Source organism: Mizuhopecten yessoensis, unplaced genomic scaffold, assembly GCF_002113885.1.
Source record: "Mizuhopecten yessoensis strain PY_sf001 unplaced genomic scaffold, ASM211388v2 scaffold10615, whole genome shotgun sequence".
NCBI classification, from domain to species: Eukaryota; Metazoa; Mollusca; class Bivalvia; order Pectinida; family Pectinidae; genus Mizuhopecten; species Mizuhopecten yessoensis.
Window position 1 is genome coordinate 15,665 of NW_018408635.1, and position 19,120 is coordinate 34,784.

Below are 19,120 nucleotides of genomic sequence, written 5' to 3' on the forward strand. Positions count from 1 at the left end.
AGTATTACTGAACACTTAAGGAGAAAGCCACGGGTATTACTTAACACTTAAGGGGAAATCCTGGAGTATTACTAAACACTTAAGGGGAAAGCCTCAGGTATTACTGAACACTTAAGGGGAAAGCCCCGGGTATTACTGAACACTTAAGGGGGAAACCTCAGTATTACTGAACACTTAAGGGGAAAGCCTCGGGTATTACTGAACACTTAAGGGGAAAACCTCGGGTATTACTGAACACTTAACCTATTAACAACAAATTAAAGAAGTGTGTTTTTACCCTCTCAGGTGGGTATGGTAACATATCTGAACTACAAAGCGTAATTTCTACCAATATTGGGTTTGAATTGGAGGGAGATATCACGTCATTATAAGATTCGTTCTATTACGTTACGTGGAGGTACTGAACCAGTCGACAATAAAAGAACACCATGGAGGGTATTACTGAACACTTATTTTATTTCTTATAAAATATCAATCAAAGGTCTTTAAATTGAATGAAACAGATCACATTTCAGATACTTCAAGGGCTGTACAAACGGTGGTTGTGTACCACATATTCCCGAGTGTAATTCACTGTAGTTGATGTTTATAATAATCTTTAATTCCTTAATTTAATAATAAAAGAGAATCCATCGTAAATGTGTTAAAACTGGGCATTATTGGTATGACCAAAATTGTTCAGACTGCAAAGGCACGTCCCTGGTTTTGCAAATCGCTATGATGATGCGCGGTGCTTGAGCAAGTTTGGTTGTAGTAATAAAATGAATGAAAAACGTTAGTTTTTGTTATTACAAAATAAGTCAACAGTAATGTGTTCAACAGGTATCGAACACCTCTAAATGTCATCAATGGTAAATAAATGTCATGCTTACTGTAAATTTGGACAACTGGCAAATTATGATTGTTCTTTTTGTTTTCTTATTCCATAATGAACTATTCTTTGTCATAAGTTGTGATGTTTCCATTTATATTGACGCTCATCGGCTTAGCCGTCCCTTCCTGTATATATATGCAAATACGCTAAGAATAGCCATGAAACCTGGAAGTAAACACATGTTGAACATTTCACCCATGTTGCAAGTGGACGATATATTCAGCGTTCAGGAATGCTGATGAGTTGACATGCACATCAAACACCCAACAATTTGAGAATAAATGTGATTTGTAAATTGTGTTCAGTAACTGCCTCTGGTACAGTAATACCCGACCCCCTTCTACATAGTAATTAAATGTGAAGGTGAAATTAAAACTGGGCAAATATGAATTATACTGTGAAGTTTGACCGTTTTTCTTGGCCAAACTTTCCGGGTATACAGTGGTATGGGTAGCTGAGTGATGGCTGTTTCATATGCAGAGGTGGGAGAAAAACCTGGTATCAATTCTAATGTATTTCATGATGGTTGAGTAACAACAATACTATTGTTATGATCTGTCAATTCAATACCTACAAAATATAAACATGGATAATAGAACAACATAATACCAAACAAATCTTAAAGAAATAGTAATGCTTTTTTATGCCCATTTGGCCTAAGCTATTTAACATACGGAACGGGATATCAGAGTTTACATACGTTTGAAAAACAGCGCAATCATAGAAGAGAAGCCTCCAGCCTTCAGCCAACACATAACTTGGGTTGGATTTTCTAATGATTTTAAAATCTGCAAGTTTATATTCTTGTCGGAAAGCTGAAAGTAGAGAAAACACATTTTTCTTCAGTAAATGAACAACATATAAAGACATTTAAGGTCACATAATGAGTAGGAATGAGGCTAGACCGAAATAACTCTGTCCTTTAAAAAAATGTTTTGATCTGCCAATCAAACGTTTTATCATTATTTTGAAGTAGGAGGAGGCTTACTTAAGCAGACACAGAAATGGAAGGTACATGATGCACAAGTACTGCCTAGATAAATGATCAAATAACCTTGTCTTCTCTTCCAATAGTCCAAAGCTAACACTTAAAATACAGTGTTATTAAGTTTATCTGCTTCAAGATCAGTTTCAAGATAAAGACAAATTTATCATAATACCATTATATAGCTGGGCTCTTAGTCTTAAAACTCCATTAGAACATCAATTTAGAAAATGCTGAAGTCCTATTCTGAATCCTTAGTCCCCAAAACTCCATTGAAAACAAAATATTATCTGAGGGAATAAATGATATTTCACTATAAACCACTTAAATACTGCTTACAGATCCAAAATGATGTAATTCTTTATCAGCAATTATTCATTTACATTAATAACTATATATACATTGTAGTAAATGACACTACAATTATTACCTGTTCTAGCTTCTATGGAACATATCATTTTTGACTCTGAAATGATTAGATCTGTCTTGCATGGTATTCCATCAGGTTTACACTCATTGGAGCCATATTGACATTGCCAGTCCTTACGGGTGAGTGGAACAGGGGTGCTGAGGATGACAGTCACCTGGAATGAATTCTGAACATATAAATAAGAAAAACAAGAGGCTCAATGGGCCTGCATTGCTCACCTGGTACAAATCTCACACTTGTAACCTTAAAATAAAGCTACAGGCAAATTATCAGTATATATGAATATAAAGTCATTTAAGTCATTTAAAAGAATCTGTTAAAACAATTTAAACACATTAAACCCCTATGACCTTAGAAGTCAAACAAGTCCATTAAACTTCATAGCCCTGCATCCCAGCATGCATTTATAGGTTTATACACATCTGACCAGATGTGACCTTGAAAGTGGGTCTGGCAAATGAATGTGAAGCACAAGGCTCTTTAATTTTGTTCTGTTTTGTAGCAAATTTCACCTAGGAAACTGGTCACCCGATGCTAATTCACAACCCAAAACAACAAATCAGCCTCAAACATCACCTTCTCATGGTCATTGGAACACTATATTAGATGGAAACATTCTTGATGCAATACTCAATATCATCATTAACTCACAAGAGAACGGTGGTTGAAAAGATCCGACCGTTGTTTGTGTATAACATCAACAGAGAGTGAACTATACAAGTCTCCATTTTCGAGCCAACTGATAATGATGTCATGCCCAATGTCTAAGTCATAATTAAGAATCAAGAGAAACCTTTATGTGAAATATTCAATACAACCACCTGCCGGTCGTTTTATTTTTCCAATCATCCCCAAAATTCGAAATGTGGAACTAAGAACCATTAGGAGCCTTCATGTGAACTTTGAGAAAGACATCTTGTACATTCTGAGAAATAACACTAACAAACTTCCATTCTCAAATTCAAGATGGCTGGCTGTCAGCCATCTTGGTTTCCTGTTCAGTCCCAAAATTTGATATGCCTTTCTAGGGACCATTGGGAACTTTCATGTTAAATTTGAGAAAGACCCCTCCAGTACTTTTTGAAAAATAGCACTTACAAACTTAAATAATTTTCAAATACAAGATGGCTGCCTGTCAGCCATCTTGGTTTTTCCTTCAGTCCCAAAATTTGATGTTCATACCTACGAACCATAGGAAACCATATAAAAGTTGAGAAAGATCCCTTTAGTACTATCTGAGAAATGGTGCTAACAAGCTTGAACTCTCAAACTCAAAATGGCTAGTTTTCAGCCATTTTGGTTTTGTGATCAGTCCCAAAAAAAAATGTATGCATAAATCCGGACCATGGGGAACCTTCATGGGAAATTTGAGAAATATTTCTCTAGCGCTTTCTGAGAAATAACGCTAACAAGAATCGTTTAAGGACAACGGAATGACAGAATGATGGGATGACAGATGACCACGGACCATGGACAAAAGGTGATTTGAAAAGCCCACCATCTCATGACACGCAACGTTACGTTACTATTGTAGTGTGATGACAAGTAATTATGACGTCACGATGTTGTCCTTTTGAAATAAACCTGTAGAGCCCTGTAAAGGGTGAAAACAGCCTGTTTTTAAGTCGGTCATTAGATCTTATTTTTTCTATATACATGCAAAGTTTGAAGCCCATTCATAAAACAGTGGATGAGATTATGCTGCAGAAACCTGAGTTACACTGAATTTTAGCACTTAAGGTTAAGGTCAAAAGTCAAAATGAGGTCACAGTGACACTGCCTTCTTGTTATGTACCTATATACAAAGGCCAGCCTTGAAAGCAGCCCTTGGATTTCTTGTAGTCAAATATATCTCAAAAATAAAAAGCAACCTTTTAAAAAAGCAGTCCTTAAATTAAAGTTGATTTGTTGTTATTAGGTCAAAAACCAGGTTACAACTCTAACCATTTCAGTTTATATTTAATTTTCCTTTTATTTGTGTTATATCGCTTGGATCTCGCTTCCAGCCTTGAAAATTAACCATACACAGCTAATGATTTCTGTCTAAATGTCTTTGAAAACAAACCTGCTTTGAAATTAGGCCGTCATTAAAACAGAAATAAAACCGCAGTTCATCACCAATATTGAAAGGTACATTGTATTATGAAAACTAAGACAAGACCCTTTTCAAGATAACAGACAAGTACAATATGTTATTGTATTCAAATTGAGAATAAGTAATAGCTTACATTTGTTATTGAACTCCTGAACTGGTGTCTGATACCTGGAGGAATTGTACTGAGTGTCAGACATTCCCCACCTAGAGAGGGCAGCCAGAAATCATCTTGATTGCAGCTAGTTTTTTCCATACAACTGAGGGAAGACACAAACGCAAATTTGGTTTTATTGTTAATCGGAACAATTCTCTGTATCACACTAAAATAACAATTCACAAAGCATATCTAAAAACAAAATCGAACGCAAACATTTAACAAAACAACATTTCACTCCAATATTAGGTAAATTCATCTCAAATCAAACAGTACACACCAGTCACACTGTGTAACTCACCTGTCCAGTACACACCAGTCACACTATCTAACTCACCTGTCCAGTACACATACGTCACCCTCTCTAACTCACCTGTCTAGTACACACCAGTCACACTGTCAGTACACACACGTCACACTATCTAACTATGTCTGTCTAACCCACCTGTCCAGTACACACCAGTCACACTGTCCTACTCACCTGTCCAGTACACACCAGTCACACTGTCTAACTCACCTGTCCAGTACACACCAGTCACACTGTGAAACTCACCTGTCCAGTACACACCAGTCACACTGTGTAACTCACCTGTCAAGTACACACAAGTCACACTGTCTAACTCACCTTTCCAGTACACATACGTCACCCTCTCTAACTCACCTGTCCAGTACACACCAGTCACACTGTGTAACTCAGCTGTCCAGTACACACCAGGCACACTATCTAACTCACCTGTCCAGTCCACACCAGTCACACTGTGATACTCACCTGTCCAGTACACGCCAGTCACACTGTGTAACACACCCGTCCAGTACACACTAGTTACCCTGTGTAACTCACCTGTCCGGTACACACCAGTCACACTGTGTAACTTCAAGTACACACAAGTCACACTGTCTAACTCGCTTGTCCAGTCCACACCAGTCACACTGTCCAACTCACCTGTCCAGTACACACCAGTCACACTGTGTAACACACCTGTCCAGTACACACTAGTTACACTGTGTAACTCACCTGTCCAGTACACACCAGTCACACTGTCTGACTCACTTGTCCAGTACACACCAGTCACACTGTGTAACCCACCTGTCCAGTACACACTAGTTACACTGTCTAACTCACCTGTCCAGTACGCACCAGTCACACTGTGTAACACACCTGTCCAGTACACACCAGTCACATTGTCTAACTCACCAGTACAGTACACACAGTCACACTGTGTAACTCACCTGTCCAGTACACACAAGTCACACTGTCTAACTCACCTGTCCAGTACACCCCAGTCACACTGTGTAACACACCTGTCCAGTCCACACCAGTCACACTGTCTAACTCCAGTACAGTACACACAGTCACACTGTGTAACTCACCTGTCCAGTACACACCAGTCACACTGTCTAACTCACCAGTACAGTACACACCAGTCACACGATGTAACTCACCTGTCAAGTACACACAAGTCACACTGTCTAACTCGCCTGTCCAGTACACACCAGTCACACTGTGTAACACACCTGTCCAGTACACACCAGTCACATTTTCTAACTCACCACTACAGTACACACCAGTCACACTGTGTAACTCACCTGTGCAGTACACACCAGTCACACTGTCCAACTCCCCTGTTCAGTACACACCAGTCACACTGTCTTACTCACCTGTCCAGTACACACCAGTCACCCTGTCTTACTCGCCTGTCTGGTACACACCAGTCACACTGTGGAACTCACCAGTACAGTACATACCAGTCACACTGTCTAACTCACCTGTGCAGTACACACCAGTCACACTGTCCACCTCCCCTGTTCAGTACACACCAGTCACACTGTCTAACTCCCATGTCCAGTACACACAAGTCACACTGTCTAACTCGCCTGTCCAGTACACACCAGTCACACTGGGAAACTCACCTGTCCAGTACACACCAGTCAAACTGTCTTACTCACCTGTCCAGTACACACCAGTCAAACTGTCTTACTCACCTGTCCAGTACACACCAGTCACACGGTGTAACTCACCTGTCCAAGTCACACTGTCTTACTCGCCTGTCTGGTACACACCAGTCACACTGTGTAACACACCTGTCCAGGACACACCAGTCACACTGTCTAACTCACCAGTACAGTACACACCAGTCACACTGTGTAACTCACCAGTGCAGTACACATCAGTCACACTGTCCAACTCGCCTGTTCAGTACACACCAGTCACACTGTCTTACTCGCCTGTCTGGTACACACCAGTCATACTGTCTATCTCACCTGTCTGGTACACACCAGGCACACTGTCTAACTCACCAGTACAGTACATACCAGTCACACTGTCTTACTCACAAGTACAGTACATACTAGGCACACTGTCTTACTCACCTGTCCAGTACACCCCAGTCACACTGTGTAACACACCTGTCCAGTACACACCAGTCACATTGTCTAACTCACCAGAACAGTACACACCAGTCACACTGTGTAACTCCCCTGTCCAGTACACACCAGTCACACTGTGTAACTCCCCTGTCCAGTACACACCAGTCACACTGTGTACCTCACCTGTCCAGTACATACCTGTCACACTGTCTCTAACTCACCAGTACAGTACACACCAGTCACACTGTCTTACTCACCTGTCTGGTACACACCAGTCACACTGTCTTACTCACCTGTCCACACCAGTCACACGATGTAACTCACCTGTCAAGTACACACAAGTCACACTGTCTAACTCGCCTGTCCAGTACACACCAGTCACACTGTGAAACTCCCCTGTCCAGTACACACCAGTCACACTGTGAAACTCCCCTGTCCAGTACACACCAGTCACACTGTGTAACTCACTTGTCCAGTACACACCAGTCACACTGTCTACAAGTACAGTACATACCAGTCACACTGTCTTACTCACAAGTACAGTACATACCAGTCGCACTGTCTTACTCACAAGTACAGTACATACTAGGCACACTGTCTTACTCACCTGTCCAGTACACCCCAGTCACACTGTGTAACACACCTGTCCAGGACACACCAGTCTCACTGTCTAACTCACCAGTACAGTACACACCAGTCACACTGTCTTACTCACCAGTACAGTACATACTAGTCACACTGTCTTACTCACCTGTCCAGTACACACCAGTCACACTGCGTAACTCACCTGTCCAGTACATACCTGTCACACTGTCTAACTCACCTGTCCAGTACACACCAGTCACACTGTCTTACTCACAAGTACAGTACATACCAGTCACACTGTCTTACTCACAAGTACAGTACATACTAGTCACACTGTCTTACTCACCTGTCCAGTACACACCAGTCACACTGTCTAACTCACCAGTACAGTACACACCAGTCACACGGTGTAACTCACCTGTCCAGTACATACAAGTCACACTGTCTAACTCGTCTGTCCAGTACACACCAGTCACACTGTGTAACACACCTGTCCAGTACACACCAGTCACATTGTCTAACTCACCAGTGCAGTACACACCAGTCACACTGTCCAACTCGCCTGTTCAGTACACACCAGTCACACTGTCTTACTCACCTGTCCAGTACACACCAGTCACACTGTCTAACTCACCTGTCCAGTACACACCAGTCACACTGTTTAACTCACCTGTCCAGTACACACCAGTCATACTGTCTAACTCACTTGTCAAGTACACACCAGTCACACTGTCTAACTCACCTGTCCAGTACACACAAGTCACACTGTCTTACTCACCTGTCCAGTACAGACCAGTCACACTGTCTAACTCACCTGTCCAGTACATACCAGTCACACTGTCTAACTCGCCTGTCCAGTACACACCAGTCACACTGTGTAACACACCTGTCCAGTACACACCAGTCACACTGTTTAATTCACCTGTCCAGTACACACCAGTCATACTGTCTAACTCACTTGTCAAGTACACACCAGTCACACTGTCTAACTCACCTGTACAGTACACACCAGTCACACTGTCTTACTCACCTGTCCAGTACATACCAGTCACACTGTCTAACTCGCCTGTCCAGTACACACCAGTCACACTGTCTTACTCACCTGTCCAGTACATACCAGTCACACTGTCTAACTCACCTGTCCAGTACACACAAGTCACACTGTCTTACTCACCTGTCCAGTACACACCAGTCACACTGTGTAACTCACCTGTCCAGTACACACACATCACACTGTCTAACTCACCTGTCCAGTACACCCCAGTCACACTGTCTTACTCACCTGTCCAGTACAGACCAGTCACACTGTCTAACTCACCTGTCCAGCAGTACACACCAGTCACACGGTGTAACTCACCTGTCCAGTACATACAAGTCACACTGTTTAACTCACCTGTCCAGTACACACCAGTCATACTGTCTAACTCACCTGTCCAGTACACACCAGTCACACTGTTTAACTCACCTGTCCAGTACACACCAGTCATACTGTCTAACTCACACATGTCCAGTACACACAAGTCACACTGTCTAACTCACCTGTCCAGTACACCCCAGTCACACTGTCTAACTCACCTGTCTGGTACACACCAGTCACACTGTCCAGTACAGAGTGGATATTATCAAACTCACCTGTCCAGTACACACCAGTCATACTGTCTAACTCACCTGTCCAGTACACACCAGGCACACTGTGTAACTCACCTGTCCAGTACACACACATCACACTGTCTAACTCACCTGTCCAGTACACACCTGTCACACTGTCTAACTCACCTGTCCAGTACACACCAGTCACACTGTCTTACTCACCTGTCCAGTACATACCAGTCACACTGTCTAACTCACCTGTCCAGTACACACACATCACACTGGCTAACTCACCTGTCCAGTACACACCTGTCACACTGTCTAACTCCCCTGTCCAGTACACACCAGTCACACTGTCTTACTCGCCTGTCTGGTACACACCAGTCATACTGTCTAACTCACCTGTCTGGTACACACCAGGCACACTGTCTAACTCACCAGTACAGTACATACCAGTCACACTGTCTTACTCGCCTGTCTGGTAAACACCAGTCATACTGTCTAACTCCCCTGTCTGGTACACACCAGTCATACTGTCTCACTCACCTGTCTGGTACATACCAGTCACACTGTCAAACTCACCTGTCCAGTACACACACGTCACACTATCTAACTATGTCTGTCTAACCCACCTGTCCAGTACACACCAGACACACTGTCTAACTCACCAGTCTAGTACACACCAGTCACACTGTGAAACTCACCTGTCCAGTACACACCTGTCACACTGTCTAACTCACCAGTCTAGTACACACCAGTCACACTGTGCAACTCACCTGTCCAGTACACACCAGACACACTGTCTAACTCACCAGTCCAGTACATCCCAGTCACACTGCCTAACTCCCCTGTCCAGTACACACCAGTCCCACTGTCTAACTCACCTGTCTGGTCCACACCAGTCACACTGTCTCACTCACCTGTCTGGTACACACTCACCTGTCTGGTACACACTCACCTGTCTGGTACACACTCACCTGTCTGGTACACACTCACCTGTCTGGTACACACTCACCTGTCTGGTACACACCTGTCTAGTACACACCAGTCACACTGTGCAACTCACCTGTCCAGTACACACCTGTCACACTGTCTAACTCACCAGTCCAGTACATACCAGTCACACTGACTAACGCACCTTTCCAGTACACACCAGTCATACTGTCTAACTCACCTGTCTAGTACACACCAGTCACACTGTGAAACTCACCTGTCCAGTACACACAAGTCACACTGTCTAACTCCCCTGTCTGGTACACACCAGTCACACTCTCTAACTCGCCTGTCTGGTACACCCCAGTCATACTGTCTAACTCACCTGTCCAGTACCCACCAGTCACACTGTCTTACTCCCCTGTCCAGTACACACCAGTCATACTGTCTCACTCACCTGTCTGGTACATACCAGTCACACTGTCAAACTCACCTGTCCAGTACACACCAATCACACTGTCTAACTCACCTGCCTGGTACACACCAGTCATACTGTCTCACTCACCTGTCTGGTACATACCAGTCACACTGTCTAACTCGCCAGTCTAGTACACACCAGTCACACTGTCAGAACACACACGTCACACTATCTAACTATGTCTGTCTAACCCACCTGTCCAGTACACACCAGACACACTGTCTAACTCACCAGTACAGTACATACGCAGTACACACCAGTCACACTGTGTAACTCACCTGTCCAGTACACTCCAGCCACACTGTCTAACTCACCTGTCCAGCACACACCAGTCACACTGTCCAACTCGCCTGTTCAGTACACACCAGTCACACTGTGTAACTCACCTGTCTGGTACACACTCACCTGTCTGGTACACACCTGTCTAGTACACACCAGTCACACTGTCTAACTCGCCTGTCTGGTACACACCAGTCACACTGTCTCACTCGCCTGTCTGGTACACACCAGTCACACTGTGTAACACACCTGTCCAGTACACACCAGTCACACTGTCTAACTCACCAGTCCAGTACACACCAGTCACACTGTCTTATTCGCCTGTCTGGTACACACCAGTCACACTGTCCAGTACAGAGTGGATATTATCAAACTCACCTGCCACCTTCCAGTACACACCAGCCACATTTGCTGTCAGCTATCTTCATACACTCAGAGCAGCTATCTTGACTACAGTCCACTGGATCTTCTAATAGAGCCACCTATAAACAGACAGATATCCATTTTCATTGGTTTTATATCTGTATGTCTAAACAAGTATTCCTGAAGAAACTATATAACAACACTGCTGTGGCTTTATTATGAACAGATATCATGAACCTTTATACAAATGTACAATTTATATTAGCCAACCTGAAGAAAATATATGGACAATGCTGACTGCTGATAGATGTTTCAATGATGATAATAATAACAAGAGGCCCAATGGGCCTGCATCGCTCACCTGGTATTAATCTCACACTTGTAATCTTAAAAGTGGACTAAAATACAGCTACAGGCAGAATATCAGTGTTTGATTCATAGGAACCTATTAAAAGATTTAAACATATGATGCCTGTGACCTTGAATGTTGAACAAGAACATTAGGTTGAAAGTGGGTCAAGGTAATTCATTTGAACAAACTTGGTAGTCCTTCATCCCACCATGCTACAGGCCCAATTTCAGTACCCTTGGCCTTTTGGTTATTGAGAAGAAGTGATTTGAAGATTTTACAACATTTGACCCCTTTGACCTTGAAAGTGGGTCAAGGTCATTCATTTGAACAAACTTGGTAGCCCTTCATCCCAGCATGCTACAGGCCCAATATCAGGACCCTGGGCATTCTGGTTATTGAGAAGAAGTCATTTGAAGATTTTAACATAGTTGACCCCTGTGACCTTCAAAGTGGGTCAAGGTCATTCATTTGAACAGACTTAGTAGTCCTTCATCCCAGCATGCTACAGGCCCAATATCAGGACCCTGGGCATTCTGGTTGTTGAGAAGAAGTCATTTGAAGATTTTAACATAGTTGACCCCTGTGACCTTCAAAGTGGGTCAAGGTCATTCATTTGAACAGACTTAGTAGTCCTTCATCCCAGCATGCTACAGGCCCAATATCAGGACCTTGGGCATTTTGGTTATTGAGAAGAAGTTGTTTGAAAATTTAAACATTTGACCTCTGTGACCTTGAAAGTTGGTTGAGGTCATTCATTTGAACAAAGTTGGAAGCCCTTCATCCCAGCATGCTACAGACCCAATATCAGTACCCTGGGCCTTTAGTTATTGAGAAGATGTTTGAAGATCTTAACATATTTGACCCCTGTGACCTTGAAAGTTGGTCAAGGACATTTATTTGAACAAACTTGGTAGCCCTTGATTCCAGTATGCTACTGGCTAAATATCATCATCCTAGGCCTTTTTGTCAATGAAAAGAAGTTGTTTAAAGTAAAAAGTTGACGCCGGACAGACGGTCGACGAACATATGTCTTCCCTTATTAGCCAATAGACAAACTTCAGTATAAAAAATTAACAAAGGACCAGATCTCTTTATATAGTGGGGTACGAATTCCGAATATAGAATGTGACACTCCTACTTCCCAAGATACATTAAAACTATAGCAAGTTTGGTCAACGTAGGTGAAATAACATGGAAGTTATGCCATTGACAAACTTCTGCATTAGAAATAAACAAAGGGCCATAACTCTGTATATAGTGGGGCATAAGACCTGATTTAAGTGCGAGAGAGTCCGCCTTCCCATGATACATAAATATGGTAGGTTTGGTCAACGTAGGTGAAATAACATGGAACATATGCTCCGGACAAACTTCAGTATTAAAATCAAACAAAGGGCCACAACTCTGTATATAGTGAAGCACGAGACCTAATTCTAGTGCAATGCACACCTTCTGTGGATGATGCAGGTATACTTCAAGTTTGATCAAGATATCTTAAACGGTTTAGAATGTACAGGCCAGACAAGAATTTACTGAAAATGTTGCACTTATTTGACCTTTGACCTTGAGTTGAAGGTCACAGTGACCTAATTCCAGTTTACTGCACACCTTCTGTGGGTGATGCATGCATATATACCTAAAGTTTCATCAAGATATCTTAAAACAGTTTAAAAGTTATGGCCCGGAAAAGTTACCATTAGAAGAACCAGAAGAAGAAGAAGAAGAAGAACCAGTATACTGATACAATATGTCTCCCTTCATTCGAAAGGGAGACATAATAACTATATCATGTGCCAATCATGACAAGTTAAAGTATAAAACTATTTGTCACATTTAAAACAGTTTCTGCAGGTATGCCTTCTTAAAAGACACAAACTAGGTAAAAATAAGGAGTGAGCTTTCTAAATTGGTCCAAAAAATGCTAACATCTATAAACGCTTGTACAGGTATGCCTTCTTAAAAGACTCTATACTAGGTAAAATATGCAGTGAGCTTTCTAAATTATTCCATAAAATGCTCACAGAGTAACTAAAACATCTCTTATAATTAATTGTTCTACATTGTTTCACATAATCTTTTTTGCTGTTAAAAGAATGTGTAGTTCTGGTAGAAACCTGGTTAACATAGGTAAAATATTGATTAAGAACAGGTAGAGCTTGGTCATGTAAAACCTTATACAAAAATAAGCATTTCCTAAAATCATAAAATTTCTGCAATGGGAGCCACCTTAAAAGATGTGAAACTACGGAGGTTGGAGTAAAAAAAACCTATAACTTTAGTAATTACTACTCTTGCTGCCAATTTATTCCATATTAGATGGAGCACATCATATCACTAAACAGTATAAAAAGTGTGCTAAAACAATGCTATTGTACACTTTTTTGCCATTAAAAAAGGGACATAAATTGTCTTACAAGTTGAAAAAACACCAATCTTCTTGGCTATTTTCTTGCATACAAAAAAAGAAAAAAAATCATATTCTGTATGGTTCTATCAGCTCAAACATTCACCAATAGTAACAACATGGAGTTTGGCACTATGTACAGTTTCAATGACATGACCACTGATCTCGAGTTTTAAGTTTTCTTACCGTTGCTAGCTTTTAGGATGAACCAATAAACATGCATTGGGTCTTATTCAGGTTCTAACTTAGTTTGTTCTGATCCATCTACTTGACTGTATGCTTAAGATCTTCTGACAGACTAAGTCCAATATTGTTTACAGTAGTCCCTACTACATCCTGTCAGGTATCGTCAGCGTACATATTGACAGAACAATGATGGACAAGTTTACTGTAGTCATTTAGATAAAGTATAAAAAAAACAAGGGTCCAAGGATGGATCCTTGAGGAACACCAATTGTCATTGGTGCAAAATTTGGACAATTTACCTTTAAAATTTACACATTGGTGTCTATCCTTAAGGTATGAAGAAAGGAATCTAAGACACATATCTGACATTCCATAACATTTGAGTTTGTTAAGAAGCACATGGTGATATACCGTGTCGATTGCCTTGCTTAGATCAAGGAACAGGACACCTGTAAGTTTACCTTCATCCATTTTCTTAAACTACTTTTCAACTAAGCTGACAAGTGCTGACTCAGTAGAGTGATTTGGACGAAACCCAAATTAATTAACTGCAGTCAATCAACAGGCTATTATCAGAGAGATACATATAGAGAGAATCATGCACAGGTCACTCCAGTATCTTACTTACAATAGGTAAAACAGAGATAGGCCTGTAATTGTTGGTGTGAGACCTTGTTATATATATTTACAGTATATTTGTGGCAACCACTCACTAAATGTATGTCTAAAGAGCTGGAGGCAAATGTAGACATATTTGTGCCATGTAATGTTTGTGATAAAAAGTAATTGAACATACAGGGTCTATTCCAGTATAATATTTTGTCAACAGACACAACAAAGTTCACCACAAAATTTTAATTCTTGAGAAAATCATCGCAAGAGATATGAGCCCAACATGGCCATCTGATATTTTTTTTTAATCAAACTTTTAATAACCTGTTACAGAATGTAAACAATCTAAACTTGTCTAAAAGCTTGCAGAGGTAGGTAGTGTGTTATATATTAGACTTACACTGTATTTGTTAGGAGGTAGGTAGTGTGTTATATATAAGACTTACACTGTATTTGCTGAGAAGGTAGGTAGTGTGTTACATATTAGACTTACACTGTATCTGCTGAGAAGGTAGGTAGTGTGTTATATATTAGACTTACACTGTATCTGCTGAGAAGGTAGGTAGTGTGTTATATATTAGACTTACACTGTATCTGCTGAGAAGGTAGGTAGTGTGTTATATATTAGACTTACACTGTATCTGCTGAGAAGGTAGGTAGTGTGTTATATATTAGACTTACACTGTATCTGCTGAGAAGGTAGGTAGTGTGTTATATATTAGACTTACACTGTATCTGCTGAGAAGGTAGGTAGTGTGTTATATATTAGACTTACACTGTATCTGCTGAGAAGGTAGGTAGTGTGTTATATATTAGACTTACACTGTATCTGCTGAGAAGGTAGGTAGTGTGTTATATATTAGACTTACACTGTATCTGCTGAGAAGGTAGGTAGTGTGTTATATATTAGACTTACACTGTATCTGCCGAGGAGGTTGGTAGTGTGTTATATATTAGACTTACACTGTATCTGCAGAGGAGGTTGGTAGTGTGTTATATATTAGACTTACACTGTATCTACAGAGGAGGTAGGTAGTGTGTTATATATTAATCTTACACTGTATCTACAGAGGAGGTAGGTACTGTGTTATATATTAAACTTACACTGTATCTGCCGAGAAGGTAGGTACTGTGTTATATATTAAACTTATACTGTATCTACAGAGGAGGTAGGTAGTGTGTTATATATTAGACTTACACTGTATCTACAGAGGAGGTATGTAGTGTGTTATACATTAGACTTACACTGTATCTCCCGAGGAGGTAGGTACTGTGTTATATATTAGACTTACACTGTGTCTGCCGAGGAGGTAGGTACTGTGTTATATATTAGACTTACACTGTGTCTGCCGAGGAGGTAGGTACTGTGTTATATATTAAACTTACACTGTATCTGCCGAGGAGGTAGGTACTGTGTTATATATTAAACTTACACTGTATCTACAGAGGAGGTAGGTAGTGTGTTATATATTAGACTTACCCTGTATCTACAGAGGAGGTATGTAGTGTGTTATACATTAGACTTACACTGTATCTCCCGAGGAGGTAGGTACTGTGTTATATATTAGACTTACACTGTGTCTGCCGAGGAGGTAGGTTCTGTTGAGTTCTGTTGTCACGATGTCTATAATTGGCTGAACTGGGGGATCCAGGTAATTGGCTGATGTTTTTACCAAACGTGCTGCAGTTTCTGACTTTAGAAACAACTGTTGAGAAAACAGGAAAAGAGAAAGTTATAAATTATGAAAAAAAGTAACAAGTTTGTTAGTACGCACCAGTTAAGAACCCCTAGTCATTATACTAGTATTTATGTTTATAATTACACAGGGTTGCCAACTCTCACTGTGTGAGACAAAATCCCATGCCGACACGTCCTAACTCACGCTGAAACATGTCTCATGCCACGTGAGCCCTAAATCTCACACATTCGAAAATGTTTTCCCTCCATATATATATACCAGGTGAAGTCATAAATCGGCAATTTTTAGCTTTGACCGTACAAAGGGGAATAACTTCTATTGCACTGTTATGCTTTGGAAGTAAGCTGACGCTAGGAGGTGCATAATATTGAGTGTAAGGTGACAGTACTCAAAACAAAAATCATTCATTGAAAATTCAGCGGAAGAATTACAGTTACTTGACCGCACAACGAACCAAAAATAGTGTGCACACACCGTGCATTACTCCGTTCAAACACCGTCCGCACATCGTCCACACATGGTGCTCACAACTGTGCAATTTAACAATCGTTCGTCCCATTGTGCGCTTCTCTCTGCACAACTGTGCGATTAGGTACAATTTGCAGATCAATATTACGAAAATGAAAAAAAATCGGAAAACTTGTATGCAATAATGAAAACTGTATGTATTACTGTAATTTCTCATCACAGTTATGAAGATTATGTACAGTTTTACAATGCATGTAGAACAGCATTCCAGTGACCGTTGAATGGGTTTGGCTCCAAGGTAACAGAACAGGTAAATAACAATTTGATGAGTGACCGGAGTTTTACCTTGCCTGTGCCTGACACATATAGCTGATATGTGATACCGTATGACCGTAATGAAAACACAACTGGATGTGTAGTATTTGTTATTTGCATTCGGTTTGCCTACAGCTCCCCTTAACCTGGGTTTTCACACCCCCGGCCCTACCCGACGAAGTACGTAAGCACCCCGGGCGGGGGAAAACTACATTCCAGGTAAATGTACAAAGCGGCTATGTTTACCTGAACAATGTATACGGGACTGTGTTGTAATTTCACATGTGTCGATCGATTAAGGTCGTTTAAAAAACACCGAAAATTTCTAATTTTAAGAAAGTGTAGACCTTAAGATAAGCTTATAGATGTAGGTAGAATATAGAAACATACATAAAAGTCAAGTTTATATGTTTAACACGAAACCGTGTATATTGTTAAGACATTCCTCAATTTACACCAACCACGATTGTTATTGCACAACTTTCGTCCATCTTGCACACAAATGTGCGCAAGCAATGATCGTCCAACTTTTTATCGCTCGCACATCGTGCACACATCGTTCACACACTGTGCGCACTGCACATGGTGTAACGTTGTGCGATCCCACAACTGTATATTACTTTATGGTTGTATCAAACGAAGAATATTGATGAGTGTTCTTACCAATAAAATAAACACCCCTGGTTCTCTTGTAAGATATTTATAGAACACTCTGACGTCACTAATTAACCTTAAGCCTGTGTCACATTGTGCTGGTAATTATAGCCCTGGTGAGCTACGGTGGTGCAAACAGGGGACAACCCTTGGTATCCATATATAGCATGTCTGTATTGATGCAAGAGTAGTATGTGTTGATCCTGGGTGGTCCATGGCTCGCTACGATTGTTTTAAACTGTTTAAAACCTTCGGGTCGTCCGCAGCCAAGCAAATGTATTTTGAAAATTGTTGTTTCACAGTAGTATCACAGACGGTACTAAAACCGCGTAGAATGGTCGTGCAAGCTAACAACACTGTTGATTACCATTTTCGGGCCAAAATTGGAGAGATAGGCACAGTTTGCCACTGTATATAGAACTGGGGACCTCAGGGTGTCCCTGGCCGATACTGTGACAGTGTGGCTGGGGCTGTACTGACTTTATCAGGGTGTCCCTGGCCGATACTGTGACAGTGTGGCTGGGGCTTTACCGACTTTATCAGGGTGACCCTTGCCGATACTGTGACAGTGTGGCTAGGGCTGTACTGACTTTATCAGGGTGTCCCTGGCCGATACTGTGACAGTGTGGCTGGGGCTGTACTGACTTTATCAGGGTGTCCCTAGCCGATACTGTGACAGTGTGGCTGGGGCTTTACCGACTTTATCAGGGTGTCCCTGGCCGATACTGTGACAGTGTGGCTGGGGACTTTCCCAAATGTCAGTACCCAAAACGGATCATGGCTTGAATTTTGCAACATCTTGCACTTCAAATGAGCATTTCTTTGTTAATATTTCAACATTTTATGATGACGTTTGGAATTTGTATGAATACAAGTTTTTTTATAATCTAAAGTCATTCCTACAGTCCGAAACAAAAAAACATAGGTCTTGCACATGCCATGTTTTTTTTTTTAATTTTTTTTTTAGGTTCAAATTGTTTTTCTTAACATAAACAAAAACTAAAGTTTGAGTTTGAAATACCTCTTCTGATGCTATTTGAACTTAAAATATAATCATCTCTAGACAAGCAAGAGCTATTGGAGAACAGCATAGCTTTCCTATTGGTTATATATCTTACTTAAGATAGAAAATATTAGTAGAAACACATGTACAGTAAAACCTCATTATAATGTCCGTCATTTCATTTCCCATATATATTTGTTGCAGACAATGTTGGTGAACTATACATCTACAAAATCTGGGTTTTTTTTATGTCAATCCTGCCTTACTGTCATATTGGGTTTATCGCCCCCCAG

General features: G+C 41.0%; 1 protein-coding gene and 1 long non-coding RNA gene across 4 annotated transcripts in view; both read right to left on the bottom strand.

Annotated features, from left to right (window-relative positions):
- LOC110461422 (plexin-B2-like) overlaps positions 1-19,120 on the bottom strand; it is a gene marked incomplete at its 3' end in the record, with an annotated part of 45,986 nt that overhangs the window by 15,304 nt on the left and 11,562 nt on the right. The window contains exons 4-8 of the mRNA XM_021514864.1: positions 16,262-16,393; positions 11,149-11,252; positions 4,518-4,641; positions 2,290-2,443; positions 1,575-1,689 (exon numbers count right to left, since the gene is read on the bottom strand). Of these exons, the coding sequence (XP_021370539.1) occupies positions 1,575-1,689; positions 2,290-2,443; positions 4,518-4,641; positions 11,149-11,252; positions 16,262-16,393 (629 nt within the window). The remainder of the gene's footprint in view (positions 1-1,574; positions 1,690-2,289; positions 2,444-4,517; positions 4,642-11,148; positions 11,253-16,261; positions 16,394-19,120) is intronic.
- LOC110461423 lies at positions 5,070-9,575 on the bottom strand. 3 transcript variants are annotated; one of them, XR_002464129.1, is made up of 3 exons: positions 9,231-9,573; positions 8,089-8,808; positions 5,070-5,127 (listed from the first exon to the last, which is right to left on the bottom strand). It is a non-coding gene; the product is annotated as an uncharacterized LOC110461423 (long non-coding RNA). The 3 variants fall into 3 exon arrangements; XR_002464127.1 differs by lacking the exon at positions 5,070-5,127 and adding an exon at positions 5,880-6,305 and having other exon boundaries at positions 7,585-8,808; positions 9,231-9,575; XR_002464128.1 differs by lacking the exon at positions 5,070-5,127 and adding an exon at positions 7,098-7,198 and having other exon boundaries at positions 7,873-8,808; positions 9,231-9,574.